At 44.5% G+C, this 15,573-nt stretch overlaps 1 protein-coding gene across 3 annotated transcripts in view; it reads right to left on the bottom strand.

Annotated features, from left to right (window-relative positions):
* LOC141108087 (uncharacterized) overlaps nucleotides 1-6,339 on the bottom strand; it is a 112,019-nt gene extending 105,680 nt beyond the window's left edge. For all 3 annotated transcript variants that reach the window (XM_073599321.1, XM_073599322.1, XM_073599323.1), the window contains exon 1: nucleotides 6,071-6,339. In XM_073599321.1, coding sequence (XP_073455422.1) covers nucleotides 6,071-6,274 — 204 coding nt within the window. In that variant the 5' untranslated portion in view covers nucleotides 6,275-6,339. The remainder of the gene's footprint in view (nucleotides 1-6,070) is intronic.
* Between the last annotated feature and the right edge of the window lie 9,234 nt (nucleotides 6,340-15,573).

Genomic DNA, 15,573 nt, shown 5'->3' with positions numbered 1-15,573 from the left:
TTTGCAGTCAGAAAAAACCTGCTAAACCAGCTCCAACACACACTTTTGGGTCAAAGATAGAATTAAAATACAAAGTGAATATTAAAACAGGCATTAGGGGTGTGGCTTGCCGGTGTGAGTGAATGGCTGCCTATTCCCTCAGCTCCTTAGGATAATCAGCTATAGCGGCCACACAGCGACAGATAACAGGGCTGACAAACGGCTCTTATCACTGCTCTACTTGACTGCGATGTCCAAACGGAGAAAGAAGTATAAATCTCCTAGAAAGCTGACAACTTACTTCTCACTGCCTGGTATCACTGACGGCCAAGATGGTGCCGGCGGCACCTGTGGAAGCTCAACACGGCTCTCCTCACCCTCTCCAGGAATGGAATTCCTCCAGATCTCTGTGACACCCCCCTCCACAGTAAGACCAGGGTGAATCTTCCCCCCTAATTCACCCTCCACAGCAAGCCCAGCTAAATTGAGGCTCAGCACAACAGGGCCAGAGCACACACAGCCCAGCACAGCTTCCTGTTTATTCTCTCTCCTTCCTCCTCAGCAGTCATCAGTGCTGGAATCATTCCCTGCTTCAGACCAGCCTTTGTCTGAACAAACCATGAAGAACATGCTCCTATCCCTCAGACAGACCCTGTACACTGACCTGTCCACAGCTGTATCATCATTGTCTGTCTCAGTACAGCACCATGACTAACGCATTAACACTATAGAGTCCAGAGTGGGTGATTTGTACACTGCCCATAATGAAATGGTGGATGCAGTCACTGACCATGAGGATGAACTACAACAAATCCGACTCAAGCTGGCAGACCTCCAGGACCGTTCTCGAAGGAACAATATAAAATTCTGCAATATTCCAGAGTCGGTCCAACAGGCTGACCTAACAAAATTCATCCAATCCCTAATGCGCTCACTCATACCCGAGTTGTCTGAGAGAGACCTAGAGATTGACAGGGCACACAGACTCCCTTAACCTCCCCATTTACCAGCCTCTATTCCCAGAGATGTTTTTGCACTCATCCATTTCTTTACGGTCAAGGAGCGCATCATGTATGCAGCGAAACGCGCAGCCAGACTTCCAGACCCCTTTAACTCTATCAATCTCTACGCTGACCTCTCCAAAGCCATCATGGAAAACCGCCGCCAACTCGCTACAATTACCAAGGCACTCCAGAACCACAAAATCCCTTACAAATGGGGATTTCCCACCAAGCTACTTTCACCCACCAGAACAAGACCCATGCGGTGAGAACGCTCCCTTCGGGTCTCCAACTATTAAAAGCCTGGCGCATCATACCTGCAGATACCCCAGACCCTCAAGACCAATCAAACCACCAAATGGAGACTGGAGGAGCTTACCAAAATGCTTGAAGCTATATTATGACCCTGTTACCTCTGATTCAACAGATACTGACTACCTGCAGCTTCGTTCATCTGCACCCGTCTGCCTAAACTGTTGATCATAGACCTACCCGTTCCACAGTGAGTCTATCTACCCCCATCCTTGTGGTTTTGTGCAGTAATTACTGCCCATTGAGCTTGAGAACTTCACCTCTTCTCAAGCTCTCCCTTTTTATTTACCCTCCCCCATACCTGTACCAGCTACCCTCATCTTATTTTCATTTTACCAACTATATATCTGCATCAGAAATTCTAAACAACAACTTTCTGCCATGGCATTTAAAATTGTCCATTAATGCTAGAGGCCTGAACACTCCTTAGAAGAGATCTGCACTACTTAAGGAGGCCATCACCCAAAAGGCTGATATCCTTTTAGCGCAGGAAACGCATTTCGCACTAAACAAAACCCCTCAGTTCAAACTGAAAAATTACCACCAGCTCGTTTTAGCCTCCAATGCAAAGAAAAAAATGGAGTCTTGATAGCTGTCCGAGATTCTATTCACTTCAACCTGTACCAAACCATCCTGGACCCCGAGGGTCGCTATATAATTGCAATTTGCGACATCAATGGAGTCACGTACACCCTAGTCAATGCCTATGGTCCGAACAAGCAGCAACTGCGCTTCTGCAAACGCTTACACAAGAAGGTGACACAAGTCACAAAAGGCAGAATAATTATAGGAGGCGACTTCAATATAGTCGGAAATCCTGACATTGACACCAAATCAACAACCCGCCACCAACGCCCAGCTTTGAATCCTTTTCTTCAAGCAAATGGCCTATTTGACGTCTGGAGATGCCATCATGGCTCAGAGCGGGACTTTTCCTAATTTTCGTCATCTCAACTATCCTATTCCCGCATTGACTTCTTTCTGGTAGACAAACACACTCTCCAAGATATTACGGAATCCTCAATTGGAACCATTACATGGTCTGACCATGCTCCTATTACAATCTCTATGGGAGAAAGGGCAATCAGACCGACTCATATCTGGAGACTCGACACCTCTCTTCTTGCAGACTCTAGTATCACCCAAACCATAAATGATGAACACCACGCTTTCTACAAACTTAACGACAACCAAGATATTGTATGCTTTTTTCTTTGGTCTACATACAAAGCATATATGCGGGGAATCCTTATTAAACTGCACAGTAAGGCTAAAAAAGGGAGGATGCACCAAATTGAAGAGATACTATCCCATATTGACCAACTAGAAAGTGTAAACAAACAATCCCCTTCCCACAGCATAGCTAACAAGCTCCTCGCCCAGAGGCAAAAACTCTGCTCTGTACTTCTCTATAAATTTGAAACCAATCTTAAAATTAGCAAGGCCAACTTCTATGCTTTGGGTAACAAAGCCAGTTAACTTCTAGCCCATCAAGTTAAGGCTCAAAGAACCAAATGTAAAATCGCTTCCCTCCAACACCCCACTTCTAAACGCTTACTAACCAATCCCCAAGACATAGAAAATGCCTTCAGTGACTACTATTCCTCCCTCTATAACCTAGCCAATGACCCCACCACCACACAACCAACATATTCAAACATTCCTGTCATCAATTGACCTCCCAACCATCACCCCTGACCAACTTCATCAGCTATCCAAGCCCTTCACAAACAATGAAATTATAAAAGCTATTAAAACCCTTCCCACCAATAAATCTCCAGGGGAAGACGGATTTGTCAATGAGTACTTCAAACAATTCAACGACATCCTTTCCCCACATCTCACTACTCTTTTCAATTTTGCTGCCTCCTCTGGTTCTTTTCCACTAGATATGTTACGTTTGATTATTATTACTATCCCTAAACCAAACAAGGATCCTTCCTCCACAGCCAATTACAGACCTATCTCTCTTCTTAACACTGACGTGAAGTTATATGCCAAAGTGGTGGCATCTAGATTGATGCCCCTCCTCCCAATCTCGGTCCACCCAGACCAAGTCGGGTTTGTACCCGATAGACAATCTCCTGATGCGACTAGGAGGGTCATCAATCTGATCCGCCCGACCAACCAAACACGAACGCCTTCTCTGCTTCTCTCTCTGGATGCAGAGAAGGTGTTTGACAGAGTGGGGATTTCTGAAGGCGGTACTCTCTAAATTCGGCATACAGGGATGTTCCAAGAAGCAATACTCTCTCTATATTCCAACCCCTCTGCTAGAGTGCTGACCGAAGGATCATTATCCAAGCCCTTCGGGATCTCCAATGGCACTCGCCAGGGCTGTCTTCTCTCCCCTATTATTTTTTGCCCTCCTAATGGAATCCCTAGCATCTAAAATTCGAAATGACCAACGTAGCTCTGGAATATCCTGCAACGGTACAGACAATAAGATTAGTCTCTTCGCGGATGACATTATTCTTATGGTCTCTAACCCGGATTGCTCCCTCCAGGTGAGTCAGGAAACTCTCCACCAATTTAGTTCAGTATCCCTTTACAAACTTAACTCCAACAAATCCCTAATCCTCCCACTAAACCTCTCTGACGAGCAAGAATCTCTTTTAAAAAAGAACCTCCCCTATACTTGGGCCGACCAAGATATCTCGTACCTAGGGATTAAACTGTTCCAATCCCCGAACCAACTTTATGAACTGAATTACGTAACTTTTCAAAAGCAACTTCCCCAATTACTTAAACATCTTCGAGTTTCTGGTCTATCCAAACTAGGTAGAATAGCCTCTTTCAAGATGATTATCCTCCCCAAACTCATATACCTCTTCCGCACAGTAGTACTACGATCCCTCATGCCTTTCTCTCCTCAATGCAAAGACAAATCATGAGATTTGTTTGGTATAATAAACCACCTAGATGTGCTCACCACATACTAATGAGACACCACAACAAAGGTGGAGTCGGGCTACTCAACTTATTTACCTATTACTACGCAGCTATCCTCGACCAAATGTACTATTGGTGGCACCCTTCCCCCAACAAAAATTGGTCAGATATGGAATCCTTCCACCCCTCTATCAATAAACTGCTAGATACCCTCCTTCTCATCACGGCAGGATCCTCACTACCTATAATACCCCTCTCCCCGGCAGTCAGAGCATCACTGTTGGCCTGGAAAAAAAATACCATTATTACCCCTCCTAACCAACCATGGCATACATATGGGATCAAGTCCCTAAGCGACCTCAGATCCCAAAAATCAATGAAAGCATTTAGTGCCCTCCAAAACGAATTCAGTCTACCTACCTCTGAAACCTACAACTATATAAGGATAAGCCACTTCCTCAAAACCTCTAAACTCCCTTCCACAATCCTTATATCTACACCATTCCACAGATTTTACTCCCGACCCACATATCCAAAACATGGTATCTCCACGTTCTACAAGGCCCTAAATGACCAAAGGCCATACTCCCAAATATCCACCCTTTCCAAATGGGAAGCAGAACTTAATGTCAAGGCGACCCCCACTATGTGGCAAAAGGCCTTCAAATCCACCCATGCAGCATCCCACTGCTCTAACCACTGGGAAAACTATCAGAAAACTGTACATAGGTGATACCTAACACCCTACAGGTTATCAAAAATATACCCAAACTCGCCTAACACCTGTTGGAGGACTTGCGGCAGTGTGGGTACTATAACACATCTCCTTTGGTTCTGCAGATCCCTCAGCTCCTTTTGGAGACAAATATTTTCCCTAATCTCATCTGTATCACAAATACCTTCACAGCCCTCTCCGGAATTAGCCCTACTCCACTTGGGTATAGAAAAATTTCCGCCCAAATCTAGAGTAGTGATCATACACCTGTTACTTGCAGCAAAGCTAAATATCACCAGACAGTGGAAAACTACAAACCCCCCTTCCCTAAAGTCCACTCTTGCAGACCTCAATCTCCAATGTGAGATGGAGAAAATAGTAGCCAGAAAGAATTTGACCATGGACAAGTTTCTCTTCAAATGGTCCTCCTGGTTATCACATGCTGTATGCACTGTTAAAGTATAATGTTTCTTGTTGAATTTTACCGTGTTTTGATTGATAAACTGGTACCCACCCACCCCCCCACCCCCTCTGCAACCTCCTCCTATAACCCTCCTGGAGCTATTTTCATTCATACCTCCAGGTGTACTCATATCCCTACAACCTAGTTGGAACTTGTCTAATTTATTACTTGTTCTGAATATGTTACACAAGTTGTATTTAACGCTATGCTCCAGTTGGAACATCTGCTGAACTACTACATGTATTAATGATGTATGTAAAAAAATTTTAATAAAGAATATTGAAATAAAACAGGCATTAATCACAAAACGTGTTTTGTAGCTACAGCAAAAATAAATGAAGAAGCATATAGCAATCCTCTAAAACTGCACAAATAAAAAGGATTGGGCCACCCAAAAGTGATTTTGCTTCCATCTGTGATCCACAACATCCTACTTTCTCTTTATGAAAAAACTAAAACTAAAAAATCCATTAAAAAAACAGCCAAGCCCTTGCCACAGAGATCTCACTCCCAGAAAAATATGAAAAAAAAAACATTTTAAATATAAGTTTAAAACGCCAGGATCTGCCAGAACTGGAAATAATCAGTTTTGGGCGAATGGATCTTTTAACAAGCTATAATGCTATGTCTATCGTAACATGATTACAAGTTGGAGTTCAATTGTAAACAACTCAAGGCGTTTGCTGCTTTCATTGGAAGTTTACTTACCATTTCCCGTCTGGCACTTGCTTCACCTTTCACAGATGTCTTCTTACATTCTTCATATGTGATATTTTTTGGCTCTATCTTCTCAGAATCCATCAGGCCACTGATAATACACTTCATCCAAACATATAGAGAGTGAATACAGTGCACCGGCCAGACGAAGACCTGAAAAAGGGAACTTTTTTTAATGCTATAATTAGAAGACATGACTAGATTGCTGACAGCTGTACACAACCGTGCTGCTTTCGTTTCACTGTTCAGAAATGTGCTGTGTCACTGACCAGTAGATGGCGTCAGGAAATAATAATATTATAGTCATACACTTCCTTTATAGGCACCTTTCAGAACACCCAAGGTCACTTTACACAGATAACAACAAAGCAAAAAAGTAAATAAATAAAATAAAATACATTACATAACCATTAAATTACAAAAACAAGAAGAAGACATGAGAGTACGGGAGGGTCTGTTGCAGTGTTGCCAACCTGCCAGATTGAAATTTACTGACACAACACTCAAAATTTACTGGCACAGCCAAGTTTTTACCAGCATTTACAAAAGTTACAAAATGAGTTTTAAAGTGGAGTTCCACCCCCCCCCAAAAAAAAAAAAATTAGTAATGTGCTTAAAAAAATAAAAAAAAAAACATTTGGAGAAAACATTTTTTTTTACTTACCTCTAAATAGCTGTTGCTAGGGGGTCCCTCGTAGTCTGCCTCCTTCGGTGCCTGGGCTGGTGACATCACTTCCCTCGGTGCAGGAAGGGAGATCGCCTCTCCACCCTCCCTCTTGTCAATCATCTGGGACATGTGACCGGTCCCAGATGATTACTGGGCCAGTGACAGCGCGCGGCTCATGCATGCGCAGTGGGTGTCCGGCTGTGAAGCCACAGCCGGGCGCCCACAGTTAAAATGCCGGCGCCACCGAGCGGAGAAGGAGACGAGCGGGGCTTCGATCCCCCGCATCGCTGGACCCTGGGACAGGTAAGTGTCCAATTAAAAGTCAGCAGCTGCAGTATTTGTAGCTGCTGACTTTTAATTTTTTTTTTTTTTTTAATGGGAACCCTACTTTAAGTGCAAATTTCAGTATTTAGGCTACAAACAAGTACAATATGCAATTAGCAATGTGAAGTTAAATATTATGACCAAAAAAACACATTTCTTATTTTATTTTGGATATAGTAAGTAAACAGCTTAGGGACAGGACTAAGGAGGGCAAGAAATTAGAATGGGCAGGTACACACACACATGAAATTGACTCTAACATGTAACACTGACAGCAGTGTGCAGCAGCACAGATCACTGACACGACATGTCCCCTCCTGAATCACAGTGACAGTCTCTCTCCACGCCAGGTGGTTCCTTCAGTTCAAATAGCTCTGACAGTCCTGGTCCCGGGTTGCCTTGTTACCACCCTGCACACGAAGCTCCATGCCGCTCCACTTGGCTCGCTTGCACCATGACATCACACGACACGCTCAGGCACCACCTCCACCAGGCCCAACCACCACTGGCACCGCCCGAACACACTGTAGCAGGCACTCGGATGGTCTTGGCCCGCTCCGGATTGGAACTGTGCATGCGTCACAGCCATATTTTTTACTGGCAAACATGTCCTCATACTGGCATTTACTGGCAGGAGGAAAGTGGCAATTTTTTACTGGCTGCCAGTAAAAATACTGACGGTTGGCAACACTGGGCTGTTGACATACAAGAGTTCAGAAAGGTATGGAGGAGCAAGGCAAATAAGATGCTACAGAGGTCCCAGTTCTTTGGGATACACAATAAACCCTTCATGACCAGGGTCAAAACAAACCTTTAGGCTTGATTCACACTAATGCGTTTTTTGATGCACTTTGCAGAAATGCAGGGAAATTTTTTAACATGGGTTCGTATGGAACATTATTATTATTATTATTATTATACAGTATTTATATAGCGCCAACAGTTTACGTAGCGCTTTACAACTTGAGGGTAGACAGTACAAATACAATTCTATTTGATACAGTAGGAATCAGAGGGCCCTGCTCCTTAGAGCTTACAATCTAAGAGGGAAGGTCAAGAGATACAAGAGGTAATAACTGTGGGTGATGTGCTGATTGAGAAGATAAATGTACAGTTGTTAGGTGGGGGCCAGATAGGCTTCTCTGAAGAGATGAGTTTTCAGGGATCGTCTGAAAGTGGATAAAGTAGGAGAAAATCGGACGGATTGGGGTAGAGCATTCCAGAGGATGGGGGAGGCTCTGGAGAAGTCCTGAAGGCGAGCATGGGATGAGGTGACAAGGGAGTTTGAGAGCAGGAGGTCTTGGGAGGAGCGAAGAGAACGATTAGGTTGGTATTTTGTGACTAGGTTAGAGATGTAGCTAGGGGCCAGGTTGTGGATGGCTTTGTAAGTTATAGTTAGTATCTTGAATTTAATTCGGTGACTGAGTGGCAGCCAATGGAGGGATTGGCAGAGGGGTGTAGCAGACGCTGAGCGGTTTGTGTGGTGGATGAGCCTGGCCGCAGCGTTCATGATGGACTGAAGTTGGGATAGCCTATTTAGAGGTAAACCAATGAGGAGGGAGTTGCAGTAGTCAAGGCGGGAGATGACCAGGGAGTGGATTAGAAGCTTTGTGGTGTCATTGGTTAGGAAGGGGCGTATCTTGGAGATGTTGCGAAGACAGAGGCGGCAAGCTTTGGATAGTGATAGAATGTGGGGTCGAAAGGTTAGTTCAGAGTCCAGGATTACACCTAGGACCTTGGCGTGGGGAGATGGGTTGATAGTTGAGCCGTTGATCTTGACAGGGAGATCAGGGGAAGTGGCACCTGAGGGAGGAAATATCATGAGCTCGGTTTTGGATAGGTTGAGTTTGAGAAAGTGATGTGACATCCAGGCTGATATGTCTGCTAGTAAGTTGGTAATGCGTGAGGAGACAGATGGAGAGAGCTGGGGGGTGGAGAGATAGATTTGGGTGTCATCAGCGTAGAGATGATATTTAAAGCCGTGAGAGGCAATCAACTGACCCAAGGAGGTGGTGTAGATTGAGAAAAGGAGAGGTCCGAGAACAGAACCTTGGGGGACCCCAACGGAAAAAGGAAGAGGAGAGGAGGAAGTAGAGTTGTAAGTGACACTGATCGGTGGGATAGGTAGGATGAGAACCAGCGAAGAGTACAGTCACTGAGACCAAAGGAGTGGAGTTTTTTGAGGAGGAGGGGGTGGTCCACTGTGTCAAAGGCAGCAGAGAGATCCAGGAGAAGTAGTACAGAATAGTGTCCATTGGCTTTAGCCATTAGTAGGTCATTTAAGAGTTTAAGGAGAGCAGTTTCCGTGGAGTGTTGAGGGCGAAAACCGGACTGAAGGGGATCAAGAAGTTTATTCATGGTCAGATGGTCGCTTAGTCGGTTGTAGACCAGTCTTTCAAGAAGTTTGGAGGAGAAGGAGAGTAAGGAGATGGGACATAAGTTGTTGAGATTGGTGGGATCCAGTGAGGGCTTTTTTAGTATGGGGGTGATTAGCGCATGTTTTAGAGAGTTTGGGAAGATGCCACAAGAGAGGGAGAGGTTGAAAATGTGAGTTAGAGAGCGTAGAATCGAGTCAGAGGGTGAGCGTAGCATTTGCGAGGGAACAGGATCCAGGGGGCAAGTGGTTAGATGAGTGCTAGATAAAAGTTTAGCAACCTCAGTAGTAGTAGCAGGGTTGAATGAGGGAAGTAATGATTGTATCTGTGGACATGGGGTGTTGCATGGGGGAGGTTTTTGTGCATTGGCGATCTCCTCATGAATTGTATCAATCTTAGTTTTGAAGTGATTGGCAATCTCCTGGGCAGTGAGTGAGTTGGTGGGTGGAGGCAGTGGAGGACAGAGTAGAGTGTTGAAGGTAGAGAAGAGTTGACGTGGACTGGATGAGAAGGTGTTGATGAGTGTGATAAAGTAGGTCTGTTTGGCAGTGTGAAGGCAGGAGTAGTATTTTAGGAGGGCAGATTTATATTGTGTGAAGTCTTCCTGGGTCTTAGTCTTATGCCACAGGCGCTCAAGAGCGCGGCTACATTTTCTGAGACTTCTGGTGTCATCTGTTTGCCAGGGTTGTAGCAGTCGGGGCCTAATTCTGCGTGTAGTGAGGGGGGCCAGCTTGTCTAGGGAGGAAGACAGTGAGCTGTTGTAGATGAAAGTAGCTAGGTTGGGGCAGGACAGGGGGGAGATTTTGTCATAGAGGTGATCAGTAGCAGAGTAGAGAAGAGAAGGGTTGAGGTGGCGAAGGTTTCTGCGTGTAACTGTTAGGCGGTTGGAGGGAGAAGAGGTGGAAGACAAGGAGAGAGCAAAACTAATAAGGTGGTGATCAGAGAGTGGGAGTGGATTGTTGGAAAGGTTGCACGGAGTGCACAGATAGGAGAAGGCAAGGTCAAGGGTGTTGCCGTTGGAGTGGGTAGGAGCCTGTATCCATTGCTTCAGGTCAAGCGATGAGGTTAGACTGAGAAGTTTAGAAGTAATAGTAGTGTTAGTGTTGACAGGGATGTTGAAGTCCCCAAGAATAATTGTGGGGATTTCAGAAGAGAGAAAGTAGGGTAGCCAGGCAGAGAAGTCATCAAGAAAGGCTGATACCGGTCCAGGGGGCCGGTAGATGACAGCAATTCTTAGAGAAATGGGAGAGAAAAGACGAATGCAGTGTGCCTCAAAAGAGGAGAGTGTCAGAGAGGAAGGTGGGTGAAGAACCTGATAGGTGCTGCATGGGGCTAGAAGGATTCCCACTCCACCTCCCTTCCGTCCACTTGGTCTGGGGGAGTGAGTCCAGAGAAGGCCCCCATGGGAGAGGGAAGCAGGAGAAATAGTATCCGATTCATGAAGCCAGGTTTCAGTAATGGCAAGTAGGTTAAAGGAATTTGTGATGAAGAGGTCGTGGAGGGCGGTGAGTTTGTTGCAGACAGAACGTGGATTCCACAGGGCACAGGAAAAGGGGGGGCTGGTTTTGGAAAGAGGAATAGAGACCAAGTTCTGTGGGTTGCGGCTCCTGCCAGAGGGTGTAGGGGGATGGGAGCGTTGGGCAAAGACAGATGATGGTGGCCCAGGGTTTGGGGATATGTCACCAGAGATTAGGAGAAGCAGGAGGGTGAGGAAGGTAATGTGGGACTGTGATTTATGTGAAGGGGCATGTCTCAGAGTACTGGAGGTTTTATCAGTGTATGGATGTAGAATGAGCGAGAGTTGGTAGGAGCAGTAGTAGGGGGAAGACAGAAGGCAGGGTGATATGTATAAGCAGGCGGGTGGAGAGGGGGGGTGAAGGTAAGAGAGTTTGGGGAGAGAGGAGAGGAGTGTCAGAAGCAGTGGTAGAGAGTGCATGTTACAGAGTGGAAGGAGAGCTTAATAGAGAGACAGGGTCACCTGCAGTCTGTTAGCTGCTTTCTGGTGCAGATTGCTGTATTCGTTTGCTTCGTGCAATCGCTGAAGTGCAGAGAATGAAGTGCATATCACTTGTAGAAAGAATCACTTAGAGATAGAAGCCTTAAAGATAGAAGCCCCATGCAATGTGCTCACCCCTTAAGGATGCTCAAATATATACTGTTATAAGGGTGGGGTTGAAGTTCGTTAATTAATCATGAGTGACTATAAGAGTGCCTAGCAATCAAAGTGAACTTTTTGCTTCAAAAGTCAGAATAGCAAGAGGCCAAGACAAGATCAACACATAAAACTTAGGTAAGACAGTCCAGAAAAACAAATAATGTCATGGTTGTTCGCACAGGGCAACAGATAGAGATGGCCACATACCAGAGACACACACACACAGAGACAGCAGGCAGATCCCAATTTCAGTTAACGGTGGAAGATGTGGATGAGCTGACACATACTGTGTCTCCAGCTTCACTGTGTCTCCAGCTTTGTGGTGTCTCGCAGCAACATGTTCACATTAATGAATTTTTATGCCTCTGCGTTTTTGGAAAGGGTCGGGGACTTTTTTCCCGCAAAATGCAGTGTTTTGCATGTAATAGAATTCAATGGACCTGCATCCAAAACGTAAGTACCGCGTTTTTACGGTGATTTGCCTTTTTTTTTACACTGTATATAGCTGGTTGCTAAGGAGGGGGCCGGGAAGCAGGCCGCCGCGTCCTTAACAACCGATGAGTCATCAGTTGTCAACGGGCTTTCCGCTGAATGTAAAGAAAAAAGAATTGCCGGCTAAAAAAAAAAAAACGAGAGAAAAAACAGCGTGGGGTCCCCCCCCAGATCCATACCAGGCCCTTGGGTCTAGTATGGATTTGGAGGGGACCCCCATGCCAAATTTTTTTAAAAAATGGTGTGGGGGTCCCCCCAAAATCCATACTAGACCCTTATCCGAGCATGCAGCCCGGCAGGTCAGGAAATGGAGGGGACAAATGAGCCCCCCCTTCTGAACCATACCAGGCCGCTTATCGGTGCATCCCTACTGTCTACTGTATTTTTTAACACTACACTACTTTTTTTTTTTAGTGAATGGGTAGGGGTACGATGTACCCCATACTCATTCACATGGGGCAATCAGATTACCAAGATGCTGGATGCAGCAGGAACAAACAACAAGCACCGGTGAGAGCAGCTTCATTATTCTAAAAAACAGTAGGTGTCATCATGTGTGAAAAAATCAGAAAACAAAACATTTGGGCCCAAAATTTTTCCTCATTTTTTCCCCCTTAAGGTGGAGAGACTTGCTTATTTCTGGCTTTAAGTGCAATGCAAACGGATGCCACTGCCAGCAAAATGTCAGCTGTCTGGAAGTTTTTTAAAATTGATGAAACCAACAAACGCATTGCAGACTGCAAACTCTGTTCTGCCAAAATATCCAAAGGAGGTTCAAAAGTTAGTTCTTATAATACCAGTAATCTCATAAAACACCTCAAAAGGAAACACGAGACTGAGCATGGTGAATTTACAGCTGTCACTAGCTCTTGCACTCAGCAGTTGACACTGCAGCAAACCCTTGCCAGACGTGAAAAAATTTCCATGGATAACCCAAGGGCTAAAAAAAAATTCTGAAGTAGTTACCCAATTCATCGTTCTTGATGATCAGCCACTATCAATAGTTGACAATGTGGGTTTTCGTCGACTTATGAATCTTTTGGAGTCAAAGTACGAAATTCCCAGCCGCCGTTATGTCACAGATGTCATGTTGCCACAATTACACAACACAGTGAAAAAACACATTACCAACATGCTACAGGAGGACATAAAGGCTATCAGTTTCACCATGAACATTTGGAGCAGTAGTGTGAGTCCTGTGTCTGTAATTAGCTTAACTGCACAGTGGATTGAAGCCAATTTCACTCTGCACCAAGTCATGCTGCACGCAAAGAAATTTCAAGGCTCTCACACAGGTCAAGCTATAAGAAGCATACTAGAAGAAATGCTTGACACTCGGGCGATTCCCAAAAGTTCTGTCCATGTGGTAGTCCGTGATAATGGCAGAAATATGATAAAAGGTGTACAAGATGCTGGTCTTCAGAGTCTTTCATGTGTGGCACATACACTGCAGCTGGCTGTCTCAAAGGGGCTTTTATCACAGCGCAGCATTACGGAGGCTGTGGGAGTTGGGTGCAAAATAGTTGGGCACTTTAAACATTGAAACCTGGTATATTCTCGGCTGCAAGATATTCAGATCCAGCTTGGTCAACCCATTAAAAGACTTCAACAAGATGTTCAGACTCGCTGGAACAGCACTTTTTACATGCTGCAGTCTCTGATAGAGCAAAAACGGGCCATTGGAGTACATGTGTTAGAACATGATCTGCCTGCAATGATCACTGCAAATCATTGGAATCTCATGGAGAAGATGATCAACATCTTGGCTCCCTTTGAAGAGTTGACTCGGCATGTGAGTTGTTCAGATTCTTTTGCCTCGGATGTAATTCCTGCAGTGACTGTGCTACAGCGATTATTATCGATTATTATCTAAAGAAGTGGATGAGGACCACGGTGTTAAAATGACGAAGAACACATTGCTTGGTGCTTTGCAGAAACGGTTCTCTGACATGGAGCAAAATCCACTTTACTGCATCGCTACTTTACTCGATCCAAGGTAATCAATTATTGCTGGCTGCTATTTTGCATTGTTTTTATTTGAATATTGATGATATGATTTTGTTTTTTGTTTTTTGGAAGAAGGTGATATTTTACAGTGTTATTATAACTTGCTTGCATTAAAAACATTTGTTGTAATGCAAGTGATAACACTGTAAATCCCACCTTCATAAAAAACACAAAACAAAATCGATAATGACAAACACACTTACCTGCTCTGCCTCTGTGTAATGGTTTTGCACAGAGCAAGCCAGACAACTGTTTTTGCCATGTCCCCCACCGTCACCTTTCCTTTTAGCAGTGCCCCCACAGCAAGCTTCCACAGTTGTTGCTTTGCTTGAATGACGTTGTCTAATGTCTTATATTTTTCTTCTTCTAGGTTTAAAGATCGGTACTTCTCAAATGCAGATGCTAGCAGCCAGGTCAAAGAGATGTTCGTGCTGGAAATGCAACAAATATCTTCTGTACAGGTACTACAGGCACAGGCAGCTACACCTGAGGTGTTTGAGAAACCAGCTACCAAAAGGCCTCGCACTGAGCAACAGCCAGGTACCGGTGTGACTGTGGACAGTGTTTTTCAAGAAATTGCTTATTCATCTACATTTGAGAACAGTGCTCCCACAGCTGCTACCATACAACTAGAAGCATATCTTGGAGAGGTCACTGTACCTCATTCGGACAAACCTCTTGAGTATTGGGCAGTCAATAAACTGCGCATTCCCACTCTAGCCCAAATGGCACAAAAATATCTTTCAGCTCCTTGCAGTAGTGTGGAAAGTGAGATTGATCAGTGCAACGTCACACATTCTGACTGACACCAGAAACCGACTTCTAACTGAACATGCAGAGATTCTTCTGTTTCTCAAAAAAACTTGCCACTTGCGTTTTCATTGGAAAAGTAATCTACAGCCTGTTACTGTCCAACTGTAAGGCATCATGCACAGTTGCATGCTGCAGCTCAAAGCAACTGCTCCACCTGGAATTTCAGCATTTTTTTTTTTTGCGTTTCCTCTACCTGTTAACTCCCCTCCATGTTGGTCTTTAAAAAATAATAAAATATGCCTTTTTAACTCCATGCCACAACCTTTTTCCTTAAGTGAAAAAGTGAATCACCTATGGTGTGCACATTGCACACTATAGGTGATTCAACATGCAATGCATGGGGGACACATAGCTTAATATAGAGCTGCATAGAGTTAACACTACAGGCAAACAAAAGGCTCAAAAACAGGGAGCTCAAACGCCTGTAGGAGCAGCTACTTTGAGCTTTATTGTGCATGTGGCCTTACTGCTGCTAAGTCCTTGGCTCCTTGGCCTTACCATCCTGGATTGACCCTAATTTTGGTCTGCTACCACTTTTTTTTATAATTTTTCTTTTAAATTCCTTTATTTCGTTATGAAGAAGGCATAGATACATAAACCAGTACATGTCCAGTCATACAGTTTCCGACATTAACAAGTTTTGATTCTGTTAAATTGAGAC

Source organism: Aquarana catesbeiana, linkage group LG09 (assembly GCF_042186555.1).
Source record: "Aquarana catesbeiana isolate 2022-GZ linkage group LG09, ASM4218655v1, whole genome shotgun sequence".
Lineage (NCBI taxonomy): Eukaryota > Metazoa > Chordata > Amphibia > Anura > Ranidae > Aquarana > Aquarana catesbeiana.
Note: the sequence above shows the minus strand (reverse complement) of the source record. Positions and strands in the feature narration are given on the sequence as shown.